The 24,628-nt window shown below is 32.0% G+C and overlaps 1 protein-coding gene and 4 non-coding genes across 6 annotated transcripts in view; 3 read left to right on the plus strand and 2 right to left on the minus strand.

The window, feature by feature from the left end:
- The window catches only part of LOC124424924 (mannosyl-oligosaccharide alpha-1,2-mannosidase IA-like), a 120,401-nt gene that overhangs the window by 84,754 nt on the left and 11,019 nt on the right, over positions 1 to 24,628 (plus strand). The window contains exon 3 of one of the 2 annotated variants that reach the window (XM_046964539.1): positions 6,183 to 6,209. The exons of the other annotated variant lie outside the window; for it this stretch is intronic. Within the exon in view, the coding sequence (XP_046820495.1) occupies positions 6,183 to 6,194 (12 nt within the window). The 3' untranslated portion in view covers positions 6,195 to 6,209. Of the gene's footprint in view, positions 1 to 6,182; positions 6,210 to 24,628 lie in introns of those variants that run through there. 2 annotated transcript variants of the gene reach the window in all.
- Positions 777 to 995, plus strand: LOC124425290. Its single transcript, XR_006942477.1, has one exon. It is a non-coding gene; the product is annotated as a small nucleolar RNA U3 (small nucleolar RNA).
- Positions 1,589 to 1,670, minus strand: Trnas-aga. Its single transcript has one exon. It is a non-coding gene; the product is annotated as a tRNA-Ser (tRNA).
- On the plus strand, positions 8,006 to 8,078 carry Trnar-acg. The gene has a single exon. It is a non-coding gene; the product is annotated as a tRNA-Arg (tRNA).
- Trnai-aau lies at positions 8,372 to 8,445 on the minus strand. The gene has a single exon. It is a non-coding gene; the product is annotated as a tRNA-Ile (tRNA).

A 24,628-nucleotide genomic window follows, 5' to 3' on the forward strand; every position in this document is an offset into this window, starting at 1 on the left:
AATTGCATGCATGTACGGCGAATATCGTCTCTAATGACATAAACGTGCTGGGATTTCAGCATTATTATTAATTCGTAAGTGATATTATAACTGTTGGTTCTAAAGTAAAATGATTTTATCAATTTAGGTGTTAATTGTGTCATGGTAATATTAACCATCACCTTCCTGGTCCCAGACATTAGTAAATTGTAATTTCATACCGCAGCAGGTCTATGGTATGGTATGGTTTGCCTCTGACAGAGGGAGGATCAAAATTATAATTTAATCGTCAATTTTATGTTGCACTTACGAATAATTACGTATTACCCGAATACGTAATTATGCTGAGCACACATCATATCCAGCCGCGATTGCAATCAAACGCATAATTTCACTGCCAGAGTACGATTTGCGAACGGTACAAATCAAATTTCTCTGGCATATTTTCGTCATAATTTTTTTTTTCTGTTTTCTTTTCTTTTTTATGTCATTTATTTATTTATTTATTTATTTATTTAGATTTTAGAACGAATTATCTTTATATAACGTTCATTAGAATATTTATTTATAAAACTAAAATCCCCGTAGATGTCTTTGTGTTTAATTATAAATTCAACAAAAGTTCAAAGTACTCTCTGCAATTATATAAATAGCATAATTCTCGTGCTATTGGATTACTCTAGGAATAGAATTAGTAACATCTTTCGCCAACAGATGGCCGAAGTAAATATATCGATTCTCGTATACGAAACGTTCTTACGAATGATAGATCTATCCGACGAATCGAAAGATTTATTAAGATCATACTTCACAGGATCATTTCTGTAGTATATCTTCGGATCTGCTCTGCGAAAATCTGAGCTGATGCAGCCACGTTGATGAGACATAGCTCTCTTCCTTGAGCGTGAGGCCGATCTTATAATCTGATTTAATAGTTAGATTGTAAGGTCATCGATGATCGTTCACCTCTTTTACTTAGTAAGGGGGGTCATGGGAAGTAGAGCTTTCTGAGTGGTCTCTTACTTTATTATTAATTATAAATAAAAATTACTAGTACTAAGGGAAAGGTGGAAATTAATAAATTACTAGAAAAACTATTTAGAAATATATTCCTAAATCTTATTTTTTTATCTTTAAAGTATTCTATTTTAAAATATTTTAAAGCAGAGGAAGAAAGTAAACCGCCCCCCGATTTTGCTGTTGCAATATATATTGTGTATATAATATATTTTTGTTTTTCAGTTATATAACATTCTGTTGCCTTATATTGCCTCGTAAATAAGAAAAAATGGGAGTAGAAAGAAATAAACCGTCTTATTAATTGCAATGCACGATTAATTATATACATATATATTTACGTTTGTATATCATATATAAACATATTTTTAATTATTATTGTGTTTAAAATATATATTTTGCAAATTAAAAAAAAAAAAAATAGGAAAAAAATGAACTACTTGGCTTATTACAATGCATATTATTTTATATCGACATTTATATAATTATATATATAAAATAAAATATATTTTTAATTAGAGAAAGCAATTTTGCTGTTGCCCAAATAGATATATTTTGTAGATGAAGAAAAAAAATAAACCACTCTTTTTTTCGCAGTCGGTAGGACTCGAACCTACGCTCCCAGAGGGAATCTGATTTCTAGTCAGACGCCTTAACCACTCGGCCACGACTGCTGTTGGAAGTTTGTTATTATATATTTTACAATCCTATAATTTTTTTATAAAGATAATTTTATTATATGTTATTAACAAATTTTATAAATATTTTAAAGAAAATTATCATTTTATATATTTATATTTTATAATAATTCTATACACAAAAATATATAATATATTAAAGTATATAATTTTTATATCCACAAATTAATAATATTATTTTATGAGACTACAACTTTATTCGCACACGAAGACGCTTAATAACACAAGAGAGAGAGAGAGAGAGAGAGAGAGAGAGAGAGAGAGAGAGAGAGAGAGAGAGAGAGGGAGAGGGGAAGAGGAATGCTTCGAATAAAAATATAAAAATAGACCGTTCCAATATTATCGACAATAGCGCGGCTGAAGCAATAATATCATCGAATCTTTTCTGGAGTGGCTCGTTTCAAAGGAGCTCTTTCTCTCTCTTTCTTTCTTTCTTTCTCTCTTTCTCTCTTTTTCTCTTTCTCTATCGTTTCGAAGTATAAGCGAAAAGAAAAATGGGGTATGTTGACACAGCAATAACCGGACGGCGACGTGCAATCTAAATTTCGAGATCTGCGCTATATTGACCCTTGACCTTTAAGAGGAAAATGGGGTTATCGACGATAGCAATCGTGATTTATTGAAAAATATATTACAGAGAAAGGAAAAGGAAAAGGAGAATGAGAGAGAGAGAGAGAGAGAGAGAGAGAGAGAGAGAGAGAGAGAGAGAGAGAGAGATAAAGAAGTCCTTTAAAATTTACAATATTATCCTAATTGTTCTATCTATTTTTCTTCACTCATATTTCATTCTTTATTTTAAGTCTATTAATAAATAAAATTAATAAATGATATAAGCGCGATCGTTTATCATACGATAGTATGTAATACGGCGTATCTCGTTAATGACACAATAAATATTAATCGATAATAAAGATTATAGATATACGTACATACGTTCGTACAATTCGTCAAGGCACATACGAGAATGGTGATGCTCATTATTGAAATTATTAACGACTCATTAGCGTTTATGCTGCAATGTATTGTTCTTGTTATCGTTTTTATTATTATTATTATTATTATTATTATCATCATTATCGTCATTATTATTGTTATAAGCATCTATTAAAACTAATAAAATTTTATAATAACTATTTAAATTAGAAGAATGCAAATCTTCGAATCTCATACTCGATATTATAACAATTTCGAAACTCTAATGAACGAAACGCCGCGTCACTATATCATAATACTATTTCAATAGGACGTAAGAATTATTGAATTAATATATTTTACCTATCGGATTTTTAGCTTCCCCCATTGAATGCAAAGTTCATGGACTTGTTAATACTCTTCCTTGATATTCTTAACAAATAGAAAAGTTCGATATAGAATATAGCCTGGGAGGTATATTGGCTCATTAAAAATTATTACCATCGCTTCATTTGATGTTCCATTGGTAGGAAATCATAGTAGTGGAGAAGAGAGGAGAGGAGACATGAGGGCTGACCGACGAGTTCATGAACGCAGAAAAGAGGGTTTGGTTGGAAGAAGAGTGGTAGTAAAAAGAAAAAAAAAAAAAAAGAAAAAGAAAAAACGATACACGTACATACCTTAGAGAAAAATTGAAGCCCCGTGGGAAAGTAAAAAAGCTTTCGTCTATTTGTTTTTGACTTTACGTTCAGCAGATACCTTCCAATGGAATCATAAAACACGATATATACGGTGCTTATTAATTCCCAAAGAAGATAAATATTAAACGAGCCCCGATTTCAAATATTACCGGGATAAGGTATATAATAAAGATTGGAAGCTATTACATTGATCCATTTTTTAATTAATAAATTTTTCGTTTTGAAAGAGAGAGAAAGAGAGAGAGAAAGAGAAAGCTAATAATTATTTATTTAAAGAAGGATAATCTCTTAAAAATATCAATAGTATTTGCAATAACGTTTACGTATTCTCATTGATAAAAGGGACCATGGATAATCACGAAAATTCGTTTCCATTATGATCAATAGCAACGATCAGAATAAGAGAGAGCATGAGATAGAGAGAGAGTGAGAGAGAGAATTGGGGATGGTGTTTGTGTGCGTATGTGTGTATATGTGTATATTGCTTGTCGATAACTTTTAGTCAAACTAACTTCGTAATATCCTTTTCTAGTCTAGCGAAGTTAATGGGAGTACGAGCATTATTTTCACGGTAAACGTTTCATCGTTAACTTCGTACCGGTCGAGGGCAAAAGCTATATTTAACAACAAACAGTTAGCTAACGTGTACGTATATATTCGTGTTACGTACGTACGCTAGGTACGTTTGTACGTGTGTACGAAGGGGAGGACATTGAGGTCAACGAGGTAGTGAGTCTCGTCAGGGGTTGACAGGTTCACATCGACAGACTTGCCTATATTCGCTTCGTATACCTTGTCACATAAGGTTCTACGATTTACAATAGTTGTTAATATGCAGTCAACAGTATGAGTTGCATTCACGTTGACGTCCTGTCAGGCCAGTTTCTAGTCGACTCTCTTTACAAATCGCAAATAGAAGTTTGGGTGCGCGTAATGACATTTTTTCTCTTTTTACTTCGATTTTTTTCTCTCTTTTTTTTTTTTTTTTTTTCTCGATTCGTTTCATAACTCAATTATCCTAAATACGAATCTTCGAATAGTTCAAAATGATTAAATAATGATAAGTCTCTATAATCATAATAATGCTAGTTATACTTGGAAATATTCATGGATTTAGGTCGGATTAGCTTTCGTTTTTTAATTTTCCTTTTTTCTTTTTTTCTTTTTTTCTTTTTTTCTTTCTTTTTTTTTCCACTCCAAAGAGAAAATAGATACGTTATGTGTAAGCATGTAACTAATTGGCATTATTCCATATCACTCGAAGAATCATAATGGAATTTATACGTGATACATATTTCTTTAATTGCATTCGAAGATTTAAAGAACATCTAAGAAAATTCTAACGAATATGGTAACAATAATTATCAAATATATTAGATAATTTTTGCTTAATGAAATAAAAAAAAAAAAAAAAAAAAAAAAAAACGTTGAAATATCGTTCGATGTCATCACAATCCGTGCGATACAACATCCTCGTTCGTAGTATTCCCTAAACAAATTTATGTCAAATTTATATGATAAATTTGATCTATATATATATATATATATATATATATATATATATATATATATATATATATATATATATATTCGTTTTCTGACTCGCACATTATAGCGATATTTTCATGAGGACAATACGTAAACGAGGCCAGGACGCGTTTCGAAGGACATTCAGCTAAGGAGAATGGTGCAATCGCAGAAGATCTTACGGATAATGCTAGGAAGGTACAATGCCGTTGTCATCCACATTCCTCGTTTGTCAAGAACACGTAGAGACGAGATTAAGAGAATCTTTAACCCCCGTTCCTGTCCCTGCCCCTGTCCCCACCTCTCAGTTCCTCACCCATTCTCCATCTCGCCATCTCGCCATCTCGGTATCTCACCCTCTCTCTCTCTCCTATATCCTTCAACCCTCTACCCTCTATCTATCCCGTCCACTATACCCTTTCTTACCCTTTTCTTACCTTCTTCCAATGTTTTCCTCGTTCTGTGACTCTGTTTTTCTTCGTTTCACTGTTCTCTTCTCTCTCTCTCTCTCTCTCTCTCTCTCTCTCTCTCTCTCTCTCTCTCTTTTCTGTCTCTTTCTTCTTCCCTTTCTTCTTACATTTCTTCTTCCCTTTCGTGATCCGTCCGACTTCCTCTTCTTCCTTCGTTTCTATTCCATAGATACAAGTACGACGGTTACAAACGACAACGGCTTTCCAAGGGTTTACAATGGATTTAAGTCACGTTCGTTCCACTTAATCCGGTGAACATTCTTTCCGGACTTCCACTTACACGCCTCCTGTGACGCTACCCAAAATACATTCTTAAATTTTAGAATTTCTCTTACCGACGACATTATTATTATTATTATTATTATTATTATTATTATTATTATTATTATTATTATTATTATTATTATTATTATCATCATTATCATTATTATTGTTATTATTATTATTATTATTGTGGGATGAAAGGTTCCAGAGCTAGTTAATCATATGTGTGTACATGTATGAAATATGCCAATCGACAGTTGATCGAAGGGATGGAAGGTTTAGAGCTAATTAATCGTGTATATCTGTGTGTGTGTGTGTGTGTGTGTGTGTGTGCGTGCGTGTGTGCATGCGAGAGATAAGCCAATCGGTTGTTGTTATTATTATTGTTATTATTTTCACGACTGAATGAATCATCATCATCATCATCATCATCATCATTCATTCATTCATTCATTCATTCATTCATTCATTCATCCATCCATCCATTCATTTATTTATTTATTTGATCTAATTCATATATTCAATCCAATTGTAATCTCACGTAAGATTTAATCATCGAAGATCCTACTTGCGAATATATCCAATTAAGCATATTTATTCATTCTCTGTTTCAGGTATGTACATAATGATCATTGAATTCGATGTTCCTTTGTTGTCTACTCGATGAGGTCTACTATCTATTGTGGTAACTTCACGAAAATGATGAGAAGCGATACGTGTTCCAAGGTAAATCGAGTAAATGTCCTCAAGGTAATTCCTCGAGTAGTAATTGTCAATAATTAAGTAATATTACGTTGTTACCTGAGATTTGACAATAAATTGATATCAACCATCATTTGCTTTACTCAGAGATATTCTACGATATGATTGAATTGATATGGAAAATATTCGAAAGATTTTTCAAATATGTTCAAAGGTTTTTCAATACACACACACACAAACACACACACACATACACGTACGTTATACAATGGATATATACGTATACTAATAGAAAGTAAATCATAGAAAGAGTACATAAGTTCTTGATATTTTTATTGTGTCTATGCGTAGAAGGATAATTATTATCGCTGTGGTTTCGTTATAAAGTCAAAGGGAAACATATACGGTTGTGCTTTGCTCGTAAAGGATAGAAACGAACTCCCAGCAGGACTACAAATTTGAGACTCGCATGAACGTAGGAATCAAAGGAAAAGCGGTACAGAGTGTACAGACAGAGACAGAGAGAGAGAGAGAGAGAGAGAGAGAGAGAGAGAGAGAGAGAGAGAGAGAGAGAGAGAGAGAGCGAAAGAGAAAGAGATAGAGAGAGAGAGAGAGAGAGACAGATAGAGAAAGAAATGGAAAAAGACGTTTCTTCATGATACAGACTATATTTTCTAATAAAATGTACCAAGCTTGCCACATAACTGTTCTACTTCGACGAAGAGCACTGAAATTTTTTCTCCGCAACTTTCGGCCAACTTTTATTTTGCGTTTTCTACTAAGATTCGTCGGCTGAAGTTTCGAGAGGTTGGTCAAGAGAAATGGGAGGGTAGAGAGAGAGAGAGAGAGAGAGAGAGAGAGAGAGAGAGAGAGAGAGAGAGAGAGAGAGAGAGAAAGATAAAGATAGAGAGATAAGGACGCAACTCAGACGTTGTGAGTGCCATGAGAGAAGAAATATATGATTGGTAGGTAGCTGGTGGTGGTTGTGGTTGTGGGAAGTGATAGTGGTGGTTGTGGGTAGTGATAGTGGTGGGTAGTAATGGTACTATTGCTGCTACTGCTGATGCTTCTGTTGCTACTGACTTCTACTGCTATTGGTCCTGTTGGTTCTTCTGCTGTTGCTACTGTTGCTAGATGGAATGATGGAAATGAAGAGAAGTTTCCTGCTCGACTGAAACGAGAGCTACGAAAGTTTATTTGAAAGTCGGCCGCTAGAGACTCCGCCATTATTCCATTTCTAATGAACCCTCAAATATTTTCATTTTAGTTTGATTACGTTGCCAACGAATGGCTTTGACGTTAATTTAATTAGGGTATCAAAAAAAAAAAAGAAAGAAAAATGGCCCCGTTTGACAACGATTGTTTTATCTTCGTATGATTCGTGTTAATTGGTTATCATTAAGATTGGAAAAGTCTTTTTTTTTTACTCTGATTCTTATGAAATAATTTTTCTAATTGTTTCGTTCCATTTACGAAACGATTATTTAAAATTATTTCATTCATTCATTCATTCATTCATTCATTCATTCATTCATTCATTCATTCATTCATTCATTCATTCATTCATTCATTCATTCATTCATTCATTCATTCATTCATTCATTCATTTATCTTTTTTCTTTTTAACTTTGTTCATTGGATATTGCCGATTGGATAGATTTAATCAATTTCGTTTTTTTTTCTAAGAGTACAATTTTTGTATATATAACTTCTAATGATCAAACTGATAACAAGTGGTCCTGTGGCGCAACGGATAACGCGTCTGACTACGGATCAGAAGATTCCAGGTTCGAATCCTGGCAGGATCGGCCCCCTTTTTTTTTGTCTATTCTATTTATAACGAATTATCTTCTCTTTCTTCTTTTTTGCATTAACTATACACAATCGAACAGTTTCTTTTGTAACTTTTAATATCTTTTGATGTAACAAGTTATAATTTGTCTCAGTTGAAGTTCAGTAAGGTAAAAGATATATACCATATATATTTTCTATTTTATTATAAATTCGAGTGTAAAAGTAATATTATCGTAATATATTTATACAATAAATATTGTTAATGTAATGGAATAATATTTTGTAGAAAAAAAGTGAAAAAAAAATCTGGCCCATGGGGGGATCGAACCCGCGACCTTCGCGTTATTAGCACGACGCTCTAACCAACTGAGCTAATGGGCCATTCGTGGAAATTCGTATTTCTTGATGGTAGATATCAAGTCATATCATGATATACATATTTTAATTTTATAAATATTTATATTTAACTTTATAATAAAATGTAAAATATCATCCTAATATCATATATATATATAAATATATTCTTCTATATAGCATATATTTATATATGCTTTTTATGTATAGTCTATCGAAAAGTCTAAGTTCAAACTTATATCTAATTCTGATTTAGCTAATTCGCATACACTTCATGTATATATGTATGTGTATTTCTGTTTTTTTTTCTTTCCTTTTTTGATTACATTTAACCATCATTAAGTATTTTAACGATTCACCAAACGAATAAAATCTCCCAGGAGTATATAAATGGTTTACGCTATGGTGCAGACGCCAAGGTAGCACATTTAGGTCACTTTAATTAACGAACCTCGTCCAGCGGGGAGATAAGATCGAAGAAACTCTTTCGAGCCCCTGTGAATGCTCCGACTGCAAGGAATAATGCGATTAACTTATGCGTTCTCACGGCGTAGAATCTATTCCACTTGAAGATCGTTAGAGAAAGTACTCATAAAGTTATATTCCTTATCAAAGGATTTTAATCTATAGAGGCAATCAGCCCCGATGAATATTTTGCGAAATATTTAAAAGCAAAAGCAAAAGTAATAGAAAAAAAAAGGAAGGAAAAAGATGGAAGTTAACGAAAGAAAAGAAGAAAGAGAAAAAAAAAGATTACGAAAGAACATTATAATTCTATGAAAGGGATTGAACTGGGCTTACTATTAAAGATTGATTGATTTTGTTTTGTTGTCGATATATCATTCAAAAAAAAAAAAAAATTATAATAGAAAGAAGAAATTGAACCAGATGTCGATAACTATGTAATTGATGATTCATGTGTCGAAATACAATATAAAGAAAAAGAGAGAAAAGAAGAAGAAGATGACAAGAAAATAAGGAAAAGTAAAATAAGAGGAAATGATTGAACTAGGTCGACGATTAAGAATTGATGATTTATTTGTTGAGGTATTAAAGATAGTAAACAAGAGTGAGAGAGAGAGAGAGAGAGAGAGAGAGAGAGAGAGAGAGAGAGAAAAGGGTAATGAAAAGAATCGTAATAGAAAGAAGCGATTGGGTTAGATCGACGCTTCGAAAATTGATGAATTATTTCTAAAAATATAACAGAAGTAAGAGAACGTAATTATAAAATGACAAAAATTGTAATAGAAAGAATATGAACGGAGCAATGTCGAGTATTCAAAAAAAAAAAAAATTGACGATTTATTTGTCGAAATATTAATGAAAGAAGAAAGAAAATAAAGATATAAAGAAAAGAATTCCAATAAAAAGGAGCCAATTGGGTTAGATCGACTTTTCGAAAATTGTTTATTCATTTCCAAGAATATTACAAAAATAAGGAGAAACGTAATTATGAAACGACAAAAATTGTAATAGAAAAAATACGGACGAGTATTAAAATGTCGAGTATTAAAAAATTGATGATTTATTTAGTCGGAATGATCGACCATACATGATCCACATGTAGAACCGGAAATTATGCAGCTCGGCCATGCATGGAAATTGCTTCGGGGTGAGCGTTGATACGTGGCACACACGTGGCAGGTTCGCTTCTTCGGAAGTACACTGGCCCTCCTCCTTCCTATCTCGGCCTTCAGCAGGCTGCTCAAACCTCTCTTCTCTCTCTCTCTCTCTCTCTCTCTCTCTCTCTCTCTCTCTCTCTCTCTCTCTCTCTCTCTCTCTTTCTCTCTCTCTCTCCTTCAGCATCACCCGTATCTCCTCACCTTCTCTACCAACCTCCCACAGGTCTCATGCTTTAACACCAACAAAGAGAGATTTCCATGTATCCTATGTATGTATGTATATACATATGTATAACTATATAGACTTACACCATTACTCTCATCTCTTGCAACTGGAGCGATCTGTTGGAGGATTGCGAATGTTCGCCATTTAGCGTAGCAATGTTCGCCTTTGCTCGAGTATAATTAACTTCGTTTAACGATTCCTCGCGTTATGCGTTAACTCTATGAAAGATACGGAGTTGTCAGTCGTAAGGCAATCGTATCCAATGCTTCTGTTAGATATCTCAGATTGAACGGCCCGAGGCGACTATTTTATACACCAAGATCATTTTAAATCGCAAAACTTTCTCTGATCTTTTCCAATTAATTGTAAACGTCATCCCCGTTGTAATTTGTATTTTAATCGTTATACGTATAACACGAAATTTTAGTTTCTTTTTCTTTTAAGAGATTAATCGTCGTGATATAATTTTTAGAATAGCACATTTTTTAAGTATAAACCAAATATGATTAATAAATGAAATATTAATTACGAAATAAATTTTAACTCGAAATCTTTCTTTTACACGTATTTGTGTGTGTATATATATATATATATATATATTTTTTTTCTTTTTGCCTTTTTATTTTTTACGAATCAATCAGTTTAATTAGGATCTCTCTATAAGGAGTTCAAACGTGGGCTCGATCTTATTTCGAAAAGAGAATCGAGTTTACTCCAACGATTTCTCTGTTCCATCTGATAAATGCCGTTTGGCTGCACGTCGTGACGAATAAACGGAGACTTGTTAATTTAAGGCTGGAAGGAACTGGCTATTTCGGATCGAAGATAAAGCCGGATCCTTTTTAAAGCGAGCCGAATAAACTCGGGGGAATTAAATGGGAGTGACTTTGTGAATTCGCCGAAGTTTCGAAACAGATATCACCGTTAATTATTAATTAAAAATATTTTTTAAAATATTTCTTTTCCTATATTTTCTTGTTTTCTTTTTTCCTTTCGTTTCATTTTATTTTATTCTGTTTTATTTTCATATTATAATTTAATTGAAAAGTAAATAAATTAAATGGATCAATTTTATATTCATAAAACATTGACGCGTTACGATATTATATAATAATATTATTTATATCTGCAAAAACATATTTAACAATAATAGACATTTTATATTTCATTTATCAATTAATCCTTTCTAATTGTAGATGTATCATTCTTTATTTATTTTCTTTTCGTTTCTTTTTTTTTTTTTTTCTTTCTTTCTTTCTTCATTACAAAAAAAATTTTCATCAGAATAAATTTACAATATATATTTATTTTCGTTGATATCCTTAATACGTCTAAATATTATTTAACATTATTATTAAAGTTTACACGTGTTCACTGACAACGATATAAGATTGTCGATCAGATAGATCAAACGGATCCTTCGATTTGATACACGCGTCACGTTCGTTGGATCATTTCCACTGTATTCGATAAGAACATGGACTCGGTGAAAATCATTGGTGGGACGATTCCGGAAAGAGTGACGCGAGGTGAAATATCATGGTAGAGATATCGCGAACCCCAAGGCGGTAAGCTGATAATCTCCAGAAGGAGAAATATTCTCCTCAGGGTTTGAACGTCACATTACTTTGATATAACGCGGTATTACCTCTTTATGGCGGCCTTCGACCGACAAACCCGCGAGCGTTTGCGTTTGTGAGTGTTTCTTATCTATCTTGTTATATATATATATATATATATATATATATATATATATATATATATATATATATATACATAAAACTATCATCCCTACTTTCATAAGTAAGTGTCATAATACATATCAGAAATATAATTTGTTATTATAGAGTATATGATGATGAATTCAGCAGAATTTGAAGAAATATTAATAAATGTAAAACTATAAAGTTACTTTTTTATCTCGCAAAATTGTTATACATTTATAATCTATTATTTTCTTTGAAAGTACAATAGCATTTTTCCTAATGATAGAAAAGGATCTATATAGTATGAAAAGCTTATCGTACACTAAATGCTAAAGTGAAATTTGCTGAGTTTACCGAAGTGTGGATACATCTATGTACTCGGCCCACCGTATCTGAGAATTTCCAGAGAAAAACACACACACACACACACACACACAGAGAGAGAGAGAGAGAGAGAGAGAGAGAAAGAGAAAGAGAGAGAGAGAGAGAGGATACTACTATAGTTTCTAAATTAGTTAGTCACAATAATTTGGCTAGCCAAGTTCATCGGACTTTCCTAGTTTCAACTGAATACACCAGCTTATACCGTTGTTTCGTTTTACTCCGTTATATGGAAACCTGTGTCCCTTTGAAAATTGTTAAATATTATTAGAGTGTTTTAAAAAATTTCTATTAACAATTTGTTAATTCATTTTCTTTCTTTCTTTTTTTTGTTCTTATCTCAATTAATATTAATATAAATAAAAACAAAGAATGAAGGAAAATTAACAAAATATTTCTAATGCTAATATATAATCGTTAATGTTCGTACAAAATTTATGCTTATTATTGATAAAAGTATTAAAGAAGCCACGTAAGCATTTAGAGCGAGAAAGAGAGAGAGAGAGAGAGAGAGAGAGAGAGAGAGAAGGGGGAGAGAAATATGAGGATGATAGTTTTTAATATATTCTTTCCGAAAGGAGAAAGCTTCACGAAGCTCTCAAGAAAATCACATTTCCTTAGTATTAGAAATGCTTTCAGAATAAGATATATCTTCGGGCCTCTCTCTCTCTTTCTCTTTCTCTCTCTACCTGTTGTTGCGAAGAATACTTTCACGACGAGGAGATACATCTTGAATTGAAAAGAACGTGGGTTTCTATATTCGATAGAAAAAATCGATTTTTATCATCGAAGAAGATCAAAGATTTTATTTTACGCATATAGATCTATATTTTTCTTCTCTTTTCTTTTTTTTTTTCTTTTTTTTTTTTTTTTTTTTTTTTTCTTTTTTCTCTCGTACGAATAAGATTTCTAGATCAATCTTTAATATATTTTCTTTTTTTTTTTTTTTTTTTTTCTTATTTTCTTTCTTTTCGTTTTTTTTCTTTTCTTGGTTTTTTTTTCCCTTTTACAAACGAGTACGTTGATTTTTGTTTAAAGTAAGCAGAAACACATACGTACGCACATACGCGCCCATTTCTATTTGCTGGGATTTAAAAAATCTAATTAAAATCGTGCTACCTCTTTTGTGTTCTTTTAGCACATATGCATATTACGGTGACCCATTTTAATTTACAAACGAATATATTATGAAAGGTTTGGCTTCTTCTTTTTCATATTCCCCCCCCCCCTCCCCCGTACCCTTCCTCCTTCCCCGTATTATCCTTCTCTATCAACAACTATCTCTCTTTTCTTTATATTTTATTTTAGCGTGGATACAACTTTTGAAAATATACTCTAACTTATAATAAATTGGATCGTCATGGTTCTGTCTACAACACGTTCATCGTCTAATCATTTATCATTTAGATTTTTTTCTTTTTCTAAACAATATCATTTCCTTCGTATTCTTTTTGAATGTCGAATTATTTCGCATATTGCAAATATATATATATATATATATATATATATATATACACACATATATATTGTTATATAGATTATGTATATACGTATGTATGTGCATAATATTATTATTCGTTTCTTAAATATCATGGCTCGTGGTTTTTATCATGGACGGCAAACGACGTCAAACGTTAGCCCGAAACTCTCTTTCGGTATGGAGCGAATAAGAGTTTCGGTTGGGTTCGTCAGATAAGCTAACAAATGTCCCCAATGAATAATAATAATGTGGCCCGGTCCAATTTGTATTGCATTTACATCGGACAACGTCTTGACTGTAATTTATATGCCTGACTTGGAACCACCGTTCTCCTTTCGTTCTTCGCATTCGTGCCTTCCTCGGATCCTCTCGACTTTGCCGATAACATCAAATTAAGCCTGTTTTTGTCGGACTCGTCTTTCTACGCACGTCGCTCGCGTTAACTTCCGAGTTATGCATGCAAGTATTTATATATATGTGTCTGTATGTGTATGTATACATATACATTCATGGAACATAGTAAATTGAATCAAAAGATTCTTCAGATATTTTATAAATGTCGACAAACATTTTTCAAATGAACTATTCAAAGAGAAGATATTAATGTAGGATGTGAGTTAGTAATGTAAAAGAGAGAAAAAAAAATATATATATATATATATATACGTATATATATAGCATAGAAAAATGTAATTATTTGTGTAAAACAAGTGGAAATATTTGTTAAAGCAATTTAAAAAAAGAAAAAAAAAAGAAAATTAAAGTAAAAGGAAAAGAAGAATGAGAGCAATTTGTGCAAATAGAGTTCTGAGAAAAGCATTATATGAAAAGAGAAAATTAATGTAGAATGTGAGTTGGTACTGTTTAAAAACAAAATAAATAAATAAAAATAATGAAAAAAATGTAATTATTTGTATGAAACAAATAGAAATATTTATTAAAGCTATTTAAAAAAAAAAGAAGAGGGAGAGAGAGAGAGAGAGAGAGAGAGAGAGACAGAAATGAAAAAGAATGTGAGAAACTTGTGCATAGAATTCTAAGGAAAACGAAGTATGGAAAGAGGAAATTAATGTAGAGGATGTGAGTTAGTACTGTTATAAGTTAAAATGTAATCATATATATGAAAAAAATAGAAACATATATTAAAGGCATTTAAGAAAAAAAAATAAAATAAAATAAATTGAGAAAAAAAATGATCTATGGAAGTGAGAAACTTAAGCATATGATTCTGAAGGAAACGCGCGCGTATATTGCTGTGTGTATATGTGTGTGTGTGTGCATGATGAGAGAATCAGCAAACGGATGTATACATTTCGTAGACGTATCGAGTTGAGATAAATATTAATTTTTATTTTTCTCTTTCTTTACTGTTGACGTGGTACGAAATACTTGTTAGATTTTTTGATAGATTTTTATCTAAAATCAGTGTTTTTAAACTCGCATCATTTGGATCAAAGTCGTCGATCGTCGTTAGAATAATTAGAACGATCGTAGTCGTAGATTGTTAACAATCTTAAAAAAAAAAAGGACATTGTTATGCGTTTATCTTATCTCTTACTAGAATATGTTATTACTATTATTATTATAATTCTGATATCGTTATCGCAAATGTCAATAAATTCTCTTTCCTTATCTTTTGTTTATCGGTTTAAAAATTGAGAAAAGAAATTTTTTTTTCTTTCTTTTTTCTCAATTTTTATAAAAAAAAAAAAAAAAAAAAAAAAAAAAAAAACCTGCAATCACGCAGAGCGCCCTTTTATCGAGTGTAATTTCAGTTAGCATAAATTTTCAAAGTATCGGATAATAGGATGATTCTGCTGACATAATGTAACCGAGAAAAGGGTGTAATCGGCAAAGTCGTTTAATTAAATTGGCGGAAAGGATGGATTCATTGGACCGTTAGGTGGTCATACTCTAGCAGCGTGGAGCGCATGAATTCAAATATGGCCCTGTGTGAATCGGTCTATGTAGTAGTAGTAAATGTGCATGCGCGTCTGTTCCACAGGCCGATGTGGGACATTATTGTCTTATCGATTCACCAAAACCATTCTCATGTAGGTATATCTCATTGTCAGCCTCCGGTGCGTTACGTTACGCTGCTGGTTTCCGGTAATCGTAACGGAACGTGCTGACTTGTTAATCTTGTTAATAATATATATATCTTAATTTCGAATTTGAAAGGTTTCTCTATCCATTGATGAGAATAACAAAAGAAAACAGATTAATATTTATATATATATATATATATATGATCTATGATCTATGGATCATATATATTTGGATATTTATAAAATTATGCTTTTATGGATATTTATAAAATATGTTTTGATATTATATAAAATTGATATAAAATATGATATTTATAAAATTATATTTTTATAAATTGATAAAAGTCCGAATACAATTGACGAAATTTAATACAATTGTATATAAGATCATATGAATAATATAAGCTATATATACGTTTTCTTTTTGTTTTAATTTTCTTTTCGTTTTTTTTTCTTTTTTTTTTTTTTTTGACATATACACATATATTTCTATGAAAAGTATCTCCTATGAGTATCGTGTTAGTTTATCATACAAGATAAAAATACGTCAATGTTTTTATAAGAAATTCGTTGAACTACTTCGAGTACGAAATTAATAATCGTTTCTTTTTTTTTTTTTACATCGTGCTTTTTTCTTTTTTTTTTCTTTTTCTTTCGTTTTTTTCCTTATCTCGTTAAAAATATGTGGATCGTTGATAATATGTTTCTCTCGTTGATTCGCTCCCGAGTTGTTTTCCTTTAATTTTCTATCGATTTCAATACGTACGAAAGAAAGAAAGAGCACGTTGAGAGGGATCGACGGTGAAGAAGTTTCCCCGACTTTTCTCCGGTCAGATATTTATTCCAAGTTCCGTGATACTACGGAGGTACTTCTCGAACTAACCACGGTAACAGTAAGTAAGAGTCGAGATATATCGAGAAAACTCGATAATTGACCATTGTGTTTTTGTAAGAAGTTGGACTCAGAACTCACCCCTTTGATCTGTGAATTAATCATTCTTTTCCTTTTTTTCTCTCTTGTCTTCTTTCTTTTTTTTCCCCTTTTTTCTTTTCCATTACTTTATTATTTTCAAAAATTTAAAAATATAACGCGAGAGAGAGAGAGAGAGAGAGAGAGAGAGAGAGAAAAAGAGGATATTTGTTATTTGTTTTTTAATTACCATTTTCACTTTTCGTTTCATTTTTTGTTTCCTTTTCTTTTCTTTTCTTTTTTCTTTTTTTTTTGTTTGTTTTTCTTTCTTATTTTCACGAATAGATTGTTTTGTTTGTCAGTGGTTTTTTTTTCTTTATATATATATATATATATGTATAAGAGGCGGAGTGTAGGTAAGTTGAATAAAAAAATGGCCGCTAAAAGCTCCCGGGATAATTACGATCGGCGAAAAACGAGTTCGAAGCCGATAACGGGCCGTTCTATTCGCAAGGTATCGCGAATGGTACGAATGAGAGGATTAATCTTTCGAATCTATTCGCTGGGATTTATAACCGGGAATAGGGCAAACCAGAACGGAGCAGAGCGGAGCAGAGCGGAAGAGTTCAGAGGAGAGCTGAGCGAAGCAGAACTGAACAAAGCAGAACAAAACAGAATAGAACAGAGCCAGTATAGAACAGTATACCAGACCAGGGCACAAAATTAAAATCGTCGATAGACCATCCCTCGGAGAAAAATCTTCGTTCGGTTTTGCCCAACAGCACACGGAATTGGTGGCTTTAACGATGCATCTGAAAAACCTATTTCGTTGGCCAATTTGAGCGCGTTATTTAATCCAACTATGAGTCCCGAAAAATTTATCGAAAAGAGATGAATGATAGAGGGCTTGAGAAAGATAGTGAAAATAAATATGATGAAAGATGAAAGATGAAAGATGAAAGATAAAAGATGTAGAAAAAGTGACCCCTTTTTCTTTATGCGTTTTTCATAAAAATGATACACTTCGTGTAGTTTTCATAATAATACATTAAAAAAACACAATAAAAGAAAAAACATTAGAAAGAAAAAAAAAAGAAAAAAGGAAAAAAAGGAGAGAAGAAAATAAATAAGAGAAGAAAGTCAAACGAAATAATATCACGTTAATTACAAATTAAAAAGGAAAAAATGTAAAATGGTATCTGCAATATATAATCGTTATGCATGGACAAATGCAAGAGAGAGAGAGAGAGAGAGAGAGAGAGAGAGAGAGAGAGAGAGAGAGAGAGAGAGAGAGAGAGAGAGAATTTAATAATATCATATTATATACACATGAATTAATTGGAAAGCCGAGAATGTATTGGTATAAAAATATGAACGATGTGCTTGCCAAGAGATTGCTCATAGCTCGAGGAGATAGATAGGGAACAATGAAAAAAGATCAAATTCCCATATGGTGCAAACATCGTCGATCATCTTGCTTATTTTCGTTCATTAGATAAAATCAGGATTTATATTCTTAATCTGATGCGTGTATGACACACACACACACACATAGACACACACTCTTTCTCTCTCTCTCTAAAAATCATGAATTTTGTAGTATTTTAAAATCTAAAAAGAGACTCATCTGACGTCAAACAAAAAAGGGGGTTACTTTATTAAAAAGTTGCAAGTATCAGATACTCGTAACGTTTTAACAAGTACTTCAAAAGTGAGTTTACCTTTCGAATAAAAGTGGGTATAGAACAAGATAAGAAAGGAGAGAGGATTGGATGATATTGGTGGGGATTAGCGTGGGTGTAAGAAGCATATAAGAGTACCACAAACATAGTGTTTTCTCGCACGAGTAGAACATAAATTCGTGCATAAACACCTGTACGATCCTTCCTGCGTTCCCTTGAACATAAAGTGCATTGTCCCATGAGAGACAGACAGAGAAAGAGAGAGAGAGAGAGAGAGAGAGAGAGAGAGAGAGAGAGAGAGAGAGAGAAAGAGAAAGAGAGAATTCACGCAGGATTCGCAAGACGAGATAGGACAATGCGAGCCCGGTTCGGTTGGTCGCTCGCACGACGACGACGACGCCAATGTAGCCATCGTTATTGCTACTTTATTGCTCGTAAATCCTTGGAACTGTGTGCATCCTGCCGTTGGAAGGATACGTAGAGAATCGTGCACTATCTCTTAACGGATGTCTCGCCGATGCTTCGCTCGCTAGTCTCTCCGTAATCCTTCTCTCTTGCTCTCTCTCTCTCTCTCTCTCTCTTTCTCTCTTTCTCTCTCTTTCTCCCCCTCTCCTTTCTTTTCTCTAAAGCAAGACAAAAGAAATTCCATTGCATTGTAGAAGTTCCGTTCCGTTCCGTTCGTTCGTTCGTTCGTTTGGATAATAATTCGTAGGAGACAAGCTGTGCGGTCCTAATTAGTCTTGACTAGTACTTTGACTAAGTCCTCGTCGTTTTATCATTTATCATTTACTATATTCTATAATACGTGTATGTATATATATATATATATATATATATATATGTGTGTGTACATACATATATAGGATACTTTAAATGTAGTATATAGAGTAAGTAGAAGTTATAGAGTTCATATATTATAACTTATACTTTTTTATTCGATACAGTTAATACAGGTGACATGATTTTATTGAACGATCGATTTTTTAATTTCTTTTTTTTTATTTTTTTTCTTTTTTTTATTTTTTTATTTTTACGTAATGTCAAAGTGTCAAAACTCGACATCCTTCGTCAATCGGGAAAGTTCTTAAGAGCTTATTTCGTGGATATATCGATGGTAACGAAGGTAAAGGAGAAACATCAAAAGGCCAAAGGCATTGGGTCAAGGAATTCCAAAGCCATGGCTGCTGCCGAACGGAGTTTCGCTCATGACGGCTCGCAAGAGAGAGTTTATGACGCCTCGTAAAGTGGGCCTGCGCGACAGCGAAGTTTCCTCCCGCATTCACGATAAAGGTGAGCACGGTCAATGCGATGACTTTTGACCAGGACTTTCTATACGATACTATACTTATCGTTATACCTCTGCGTCAAACTTTTTAAAGAAAAAAGGAAATGTCTGGTGTAATTTTGTTCGAGTGAAAGAAAAAAAAAAAGGAAAAAGAATGTCGTCAATTTTTGTGAATTAATCGATTACTAATATATTAAACAATTCTTAATTATTTTTACAATATCATTATCAATATTATAATTATTAATATATATATATATATATATATATATATATATATATATAATTATTTATAATATGTATATAATTTTATTAATACAATATTATTAATATATATATATAGATGAATGATCAAGATTTATCAATGATCTACAATAATTGAAGATCGTCTTTTTTTTTCTTTTTAATTTTTTTTCTTCCTTTTTCCTTTTTTTTTTTTATTTATTTATTTATTTTTTTTTTCTTTTTATTTTTAACATGACTCTTTTCTACGAAGGATAAACGTCCTTTGTCCTTTCTTCTCTTCGTCTTCCCTTTACCGCGAAACGACTGGTTCACGATTATGCGCGCAAAGTGTGTAGGCGTGTTTTGTATATGCCATCACCAAGAAGACCCTCCCGGGATGATCGCGAACGTCTCGAAAACGACGAACGTCAGATTTACGACGCACGTGAATTTCACCCAACGAAGTTTCCTATTACCAAAGAGACCTCATGGATCCATCATGAACCGATCGCAACCATTTATTTTTATTTTTTTATTTTTTTTTAGTATTTCTTTTCTTTCTTTTTTTTTTTTGTTATTCCCCTAGAACGATGAAAGGAAATAGAATGTAAATATGAGCGATTCAGAAAATGTATGTTCGATTTATGAGCTTTGCAAAATTTGTTCGACACTTTGGAAAAGTCATTCAATAAAATGTAAATCATCTCGATCGTATTCATATCATCGGCATCGTATTCCGAAAGATTCTCAGCGAAATTAAATTACGAGAAGTGGAAGGAATTCTTTTTTCTATTTTTTTTCTTTTTCTTTTTCTTTGTCGAGTCGAATTGTTGAAATCCGTCTGTAATAAACCGATAATAAAAAAGATCGATCGTTATCATAGAAATGTAAGTAAGATATGAAATGTAATAGAGGGGGGAGAATGAATGTTCAATATTTATTATAAATTCGTAGTATGATCTATATGTATTATAAGATCTATACATGTATCATATACTTGTCGCGACAGTACATTAAGTTATTGAAAGAAATTATTAATAAATCGTTTTACTTAAAAATTCCTTCGAAATTTTACGTATATTTGTTTATGATATATACATTTAAAGCAGAAAAAATTAAATGAGACAGAAAGAGAGAGAGAAAGAGAGAGAGAGAGAGAGAGAGAGAGAGAGAGAGAGAGAGAGAGAGAAAATTGGTCGAATATAAATTAAGAATATAAATCACATTATAATCGAAAAGGCATAACTAACGAAATATAATCACTATAAAAGATATATCGGGACGTCTACTTAAACATATTTCGTAAGTTATAATTCATATATTGTATACAAGATATCTGCAATTTTACATTGCTATGTTTAACTATATCAATGATTTACGATTTCATACGAATATAAATGAATTCAATGCAAAGAACGCAATTCAAAGTATTAGTAGTAGCAATAGTAGTAGTAGTAGTAGTAGTAGTAGTAGTAGTAGTAGTAGTAGTAGTAATAAGAGAATGAGGAGTAGAAGTTGAAGGAGGAGTAGAAAAAGAAGAGGAGAATAGCGAATATTAATTCGGTCGAGAGTTCGGTCAATTTTTCATAAAATTTTCCGTGGTTCTTTTAACCGTAGCTTCCCGCAGAGTACACCACGAACCAATTGAAATGTGGTTGGGTCCTCGTTTGGGCCTCGTTCGGGCCTCGTTCGAAACCCACCGACTACGTCCGATCGCAAGCTAAAATATTATTGCCAATAAAAACCTCCATTATTATTTATGGCGGCGAACTCGATCCGCGGGATACTTATCTGCAGGACGGCGCGACTAATGTCGCTCCATGTCGTACGACGAAATAAAATGGCACGTCCGTGGGGCCGGCAAGCCGACCCCGTTACGTGATATCGCGCAAATTAAATTAGACGGCTGTTCTCACGCTGCCGCTTCGTATATACTTTTTTTTTCTTGTTATATTTATTTATTTATTTATTTATTTTTTTTTTTTTTTCTTTGGACACTCGATATATGTATATAGAGGCACAGAAGCAGCAATTCTGTACGTATCTGCTCGAAATACAGGGGAGAAAAAAACATTGCGTTTCATTTGTATCGAGTTTTTGTAATCTTTCTTTTTTCCTCTCTCTTTCTTCTTTTTTTTTTTTGTTTTTTTATTTTCCTCGAATTTGTGGAATTTAAAAAAACATAATTTAAATTATTTCGATCGTTATTTAATCTTTTGCATTGTGATTGATATGCTGTTGTAACACTTGTCACTTCGCGTTTGTTGAGATCCCGTAAATACATTTGTATATGTGAATACAGGATTTTTTTTTTTTTTTTTTTTTTTTACAACCATCCGTTTGAAAATCGATTAAAAATTGATTTTCTTTTTCGTCAGGAATTACAATGTTTCGGAGAATTTTTGAAATTGCGATAAGAAAAATTGGAAGTTATTTAAATTTCATACACGATAATTATATTTCTAATTCATTCTAACTTTATTAATAGTAATATAAATATGATAGGATAATTATTAACATTATATAATTATTTTCCCACTTTAATTTCTTCATATCCAATTTTTCTGCATTTAATATTATAATAATATCCAAATAAAATTATTTCATAATAATTTGTTTAATTAATTTAACGAAGATCGTCTATCGGTCGATAATGATCTCATTAAATGAACCGATTTAAAACTGTGATCATGCCACCATTAATATTTCACGGCTTGGATTGATCGAATCCTTTGCAATAAAAAAAAAAAAAAAAAAATAAAAAAATAGGAAAAAGAATCAGAATAATAATAAAAATAAAAAAAAGGGAAAAAGAAAAAGTAATAGGAAAGATTAAAATTAATCCTTTTCGATAGATTGTGAATGAAAAATACAAAATTCACAATTGTTTAATCATCGGGTCGATTCAAAAATCAAAGATTCCTTTTAACAATAGTATTGATACAGATAGAATAGAGAGACAAGAGTGGACACAGACACGATAGAGAGAGAGGGAGAGAGAGAGATAGAGAGAGAGAGAGAGAGAGAGAGAGAAACATTTCGAGTAACGAAGTCGAGGCAGGCCGACCGACCGACCCCTCCGAATTAATTCGTTCTCGTTTACACGCAATTTCAGTCTGGAGATTGCGCACCGTGCCTATGGCGTTGCCGCGGACGTTTGTTCGTGACCGCTTCATTTTATCCACTATCGAAATAAAATGATTTATTGCCGTTCGTAGTGCCATCGCTGTTATTTCCCTCGCTTATCGATCCGACGAATTTGATATCCGACATACGGCCACGTTCGAAGCATACGTAAACCGAGAAAATTTTTAAGGAAACTTCAGTATCTACATATTAAAATATTTAAACATCGACAAGTATAATTGTCTCCTTTTTTGTTTTTCTATTCTTTCATATATGATAAAAATTATAAAAATAAAAAAATGAAAATAATGATCTGTCAGTATTTGATAATAAGATCTGCATTTAAAGATATATATTTGTATTTTCATAATTTCATTTTATTTTATTTTATTTTATTTTATATCACGAACTTATCACGATTGTTTCATATAACAAAAATACCTACGTGTTAAGTGAATATTATATTTAGTATATTATATTATATTATATTATATTATATTATATTATATTATATTATATTATATTATATTATATTATATTATATTATATTATATTATATAATATATATACAGTAAGAAAGTGGTTGATATTATGTTGTCAGAAGCATTAATCTATATACGTTATGCTCGACTGGGGAATATAACTATTATAATGTATATGATATATATATATATATATATATATATCATAATATACTTATTATATTAAATTATATAATTATTCTAAAATATAAAAATTATGCTTGTCTCACAATGTCTAACATTTCATTAGACACAAATAATCAATTGAGACTTTTATAGAGGGATAAAAAGAAAAACATTTTGTGAAATTTCATAATGAGATTGTCTCATCGATAAAAAAAAAAAAAAAATCGATCGATAAAGAAAAAAAAACGAACTTAAAAATAAAACAAAAAATAATAAATGAAAAGACAATGTAATAATAAATATATGAACATATTTCGAACAATGGTCAATATTTACAAACAAATGTATAATATGTGAATATGTAAACATTCGATATGAACTCCTATATATCTCTTGTCTGCCATCTTATTCTTTGTCTCTTCTTTATCCCTCTTTTATCTTATTGTTAGAACATTCTGACGAATTCCCAGACGGAAGGCACACGCCGAAGGGAGCAACTTCATAAATTCTTCCGCGTTCAGTAAAACGGACTATCTCTATGTCTATGTCTCTCTCTCTCTCTCTCTCTCTCTCTCTCTCTCTCTCTCTCTCTTTTTCTTTTTCTTTACTTCTTTCATTCCTTTATCTCTCTCGCGTACGGTCCACGTGGATTTATTTGTTCTCGCAGCGAGACGTCACCGTCCCAGGTACACCGTAGATTTTTCTAGCTCGTATGCTCTTTCTTCTATCCTTCTCGGATTCTCTGTTATCGCGCGAAAAATGTCGCTTTTAGGCGAGAAAAAATTGAGTGAGTAAGTGAGATAAAGAATATCAGAGAGACAGAGAAAGAGAGAGAGAGAGGGAGAGAGAGAGAGGGAGAGAGAGAGAGAGAG

Source organism: Vespa crabro, chromosome 6, assembly GCF_910589235.1.
Source record: "Vespa crabro chromosome 6, iyVesCrab1.2, whole genome shotgun sequence".
Lineage (NCBI taxonomy): Eukaryota > Metazoa > Arthropoda > Insecta > Hymenoptera > Vespidae > Vespa > Vespa crabro.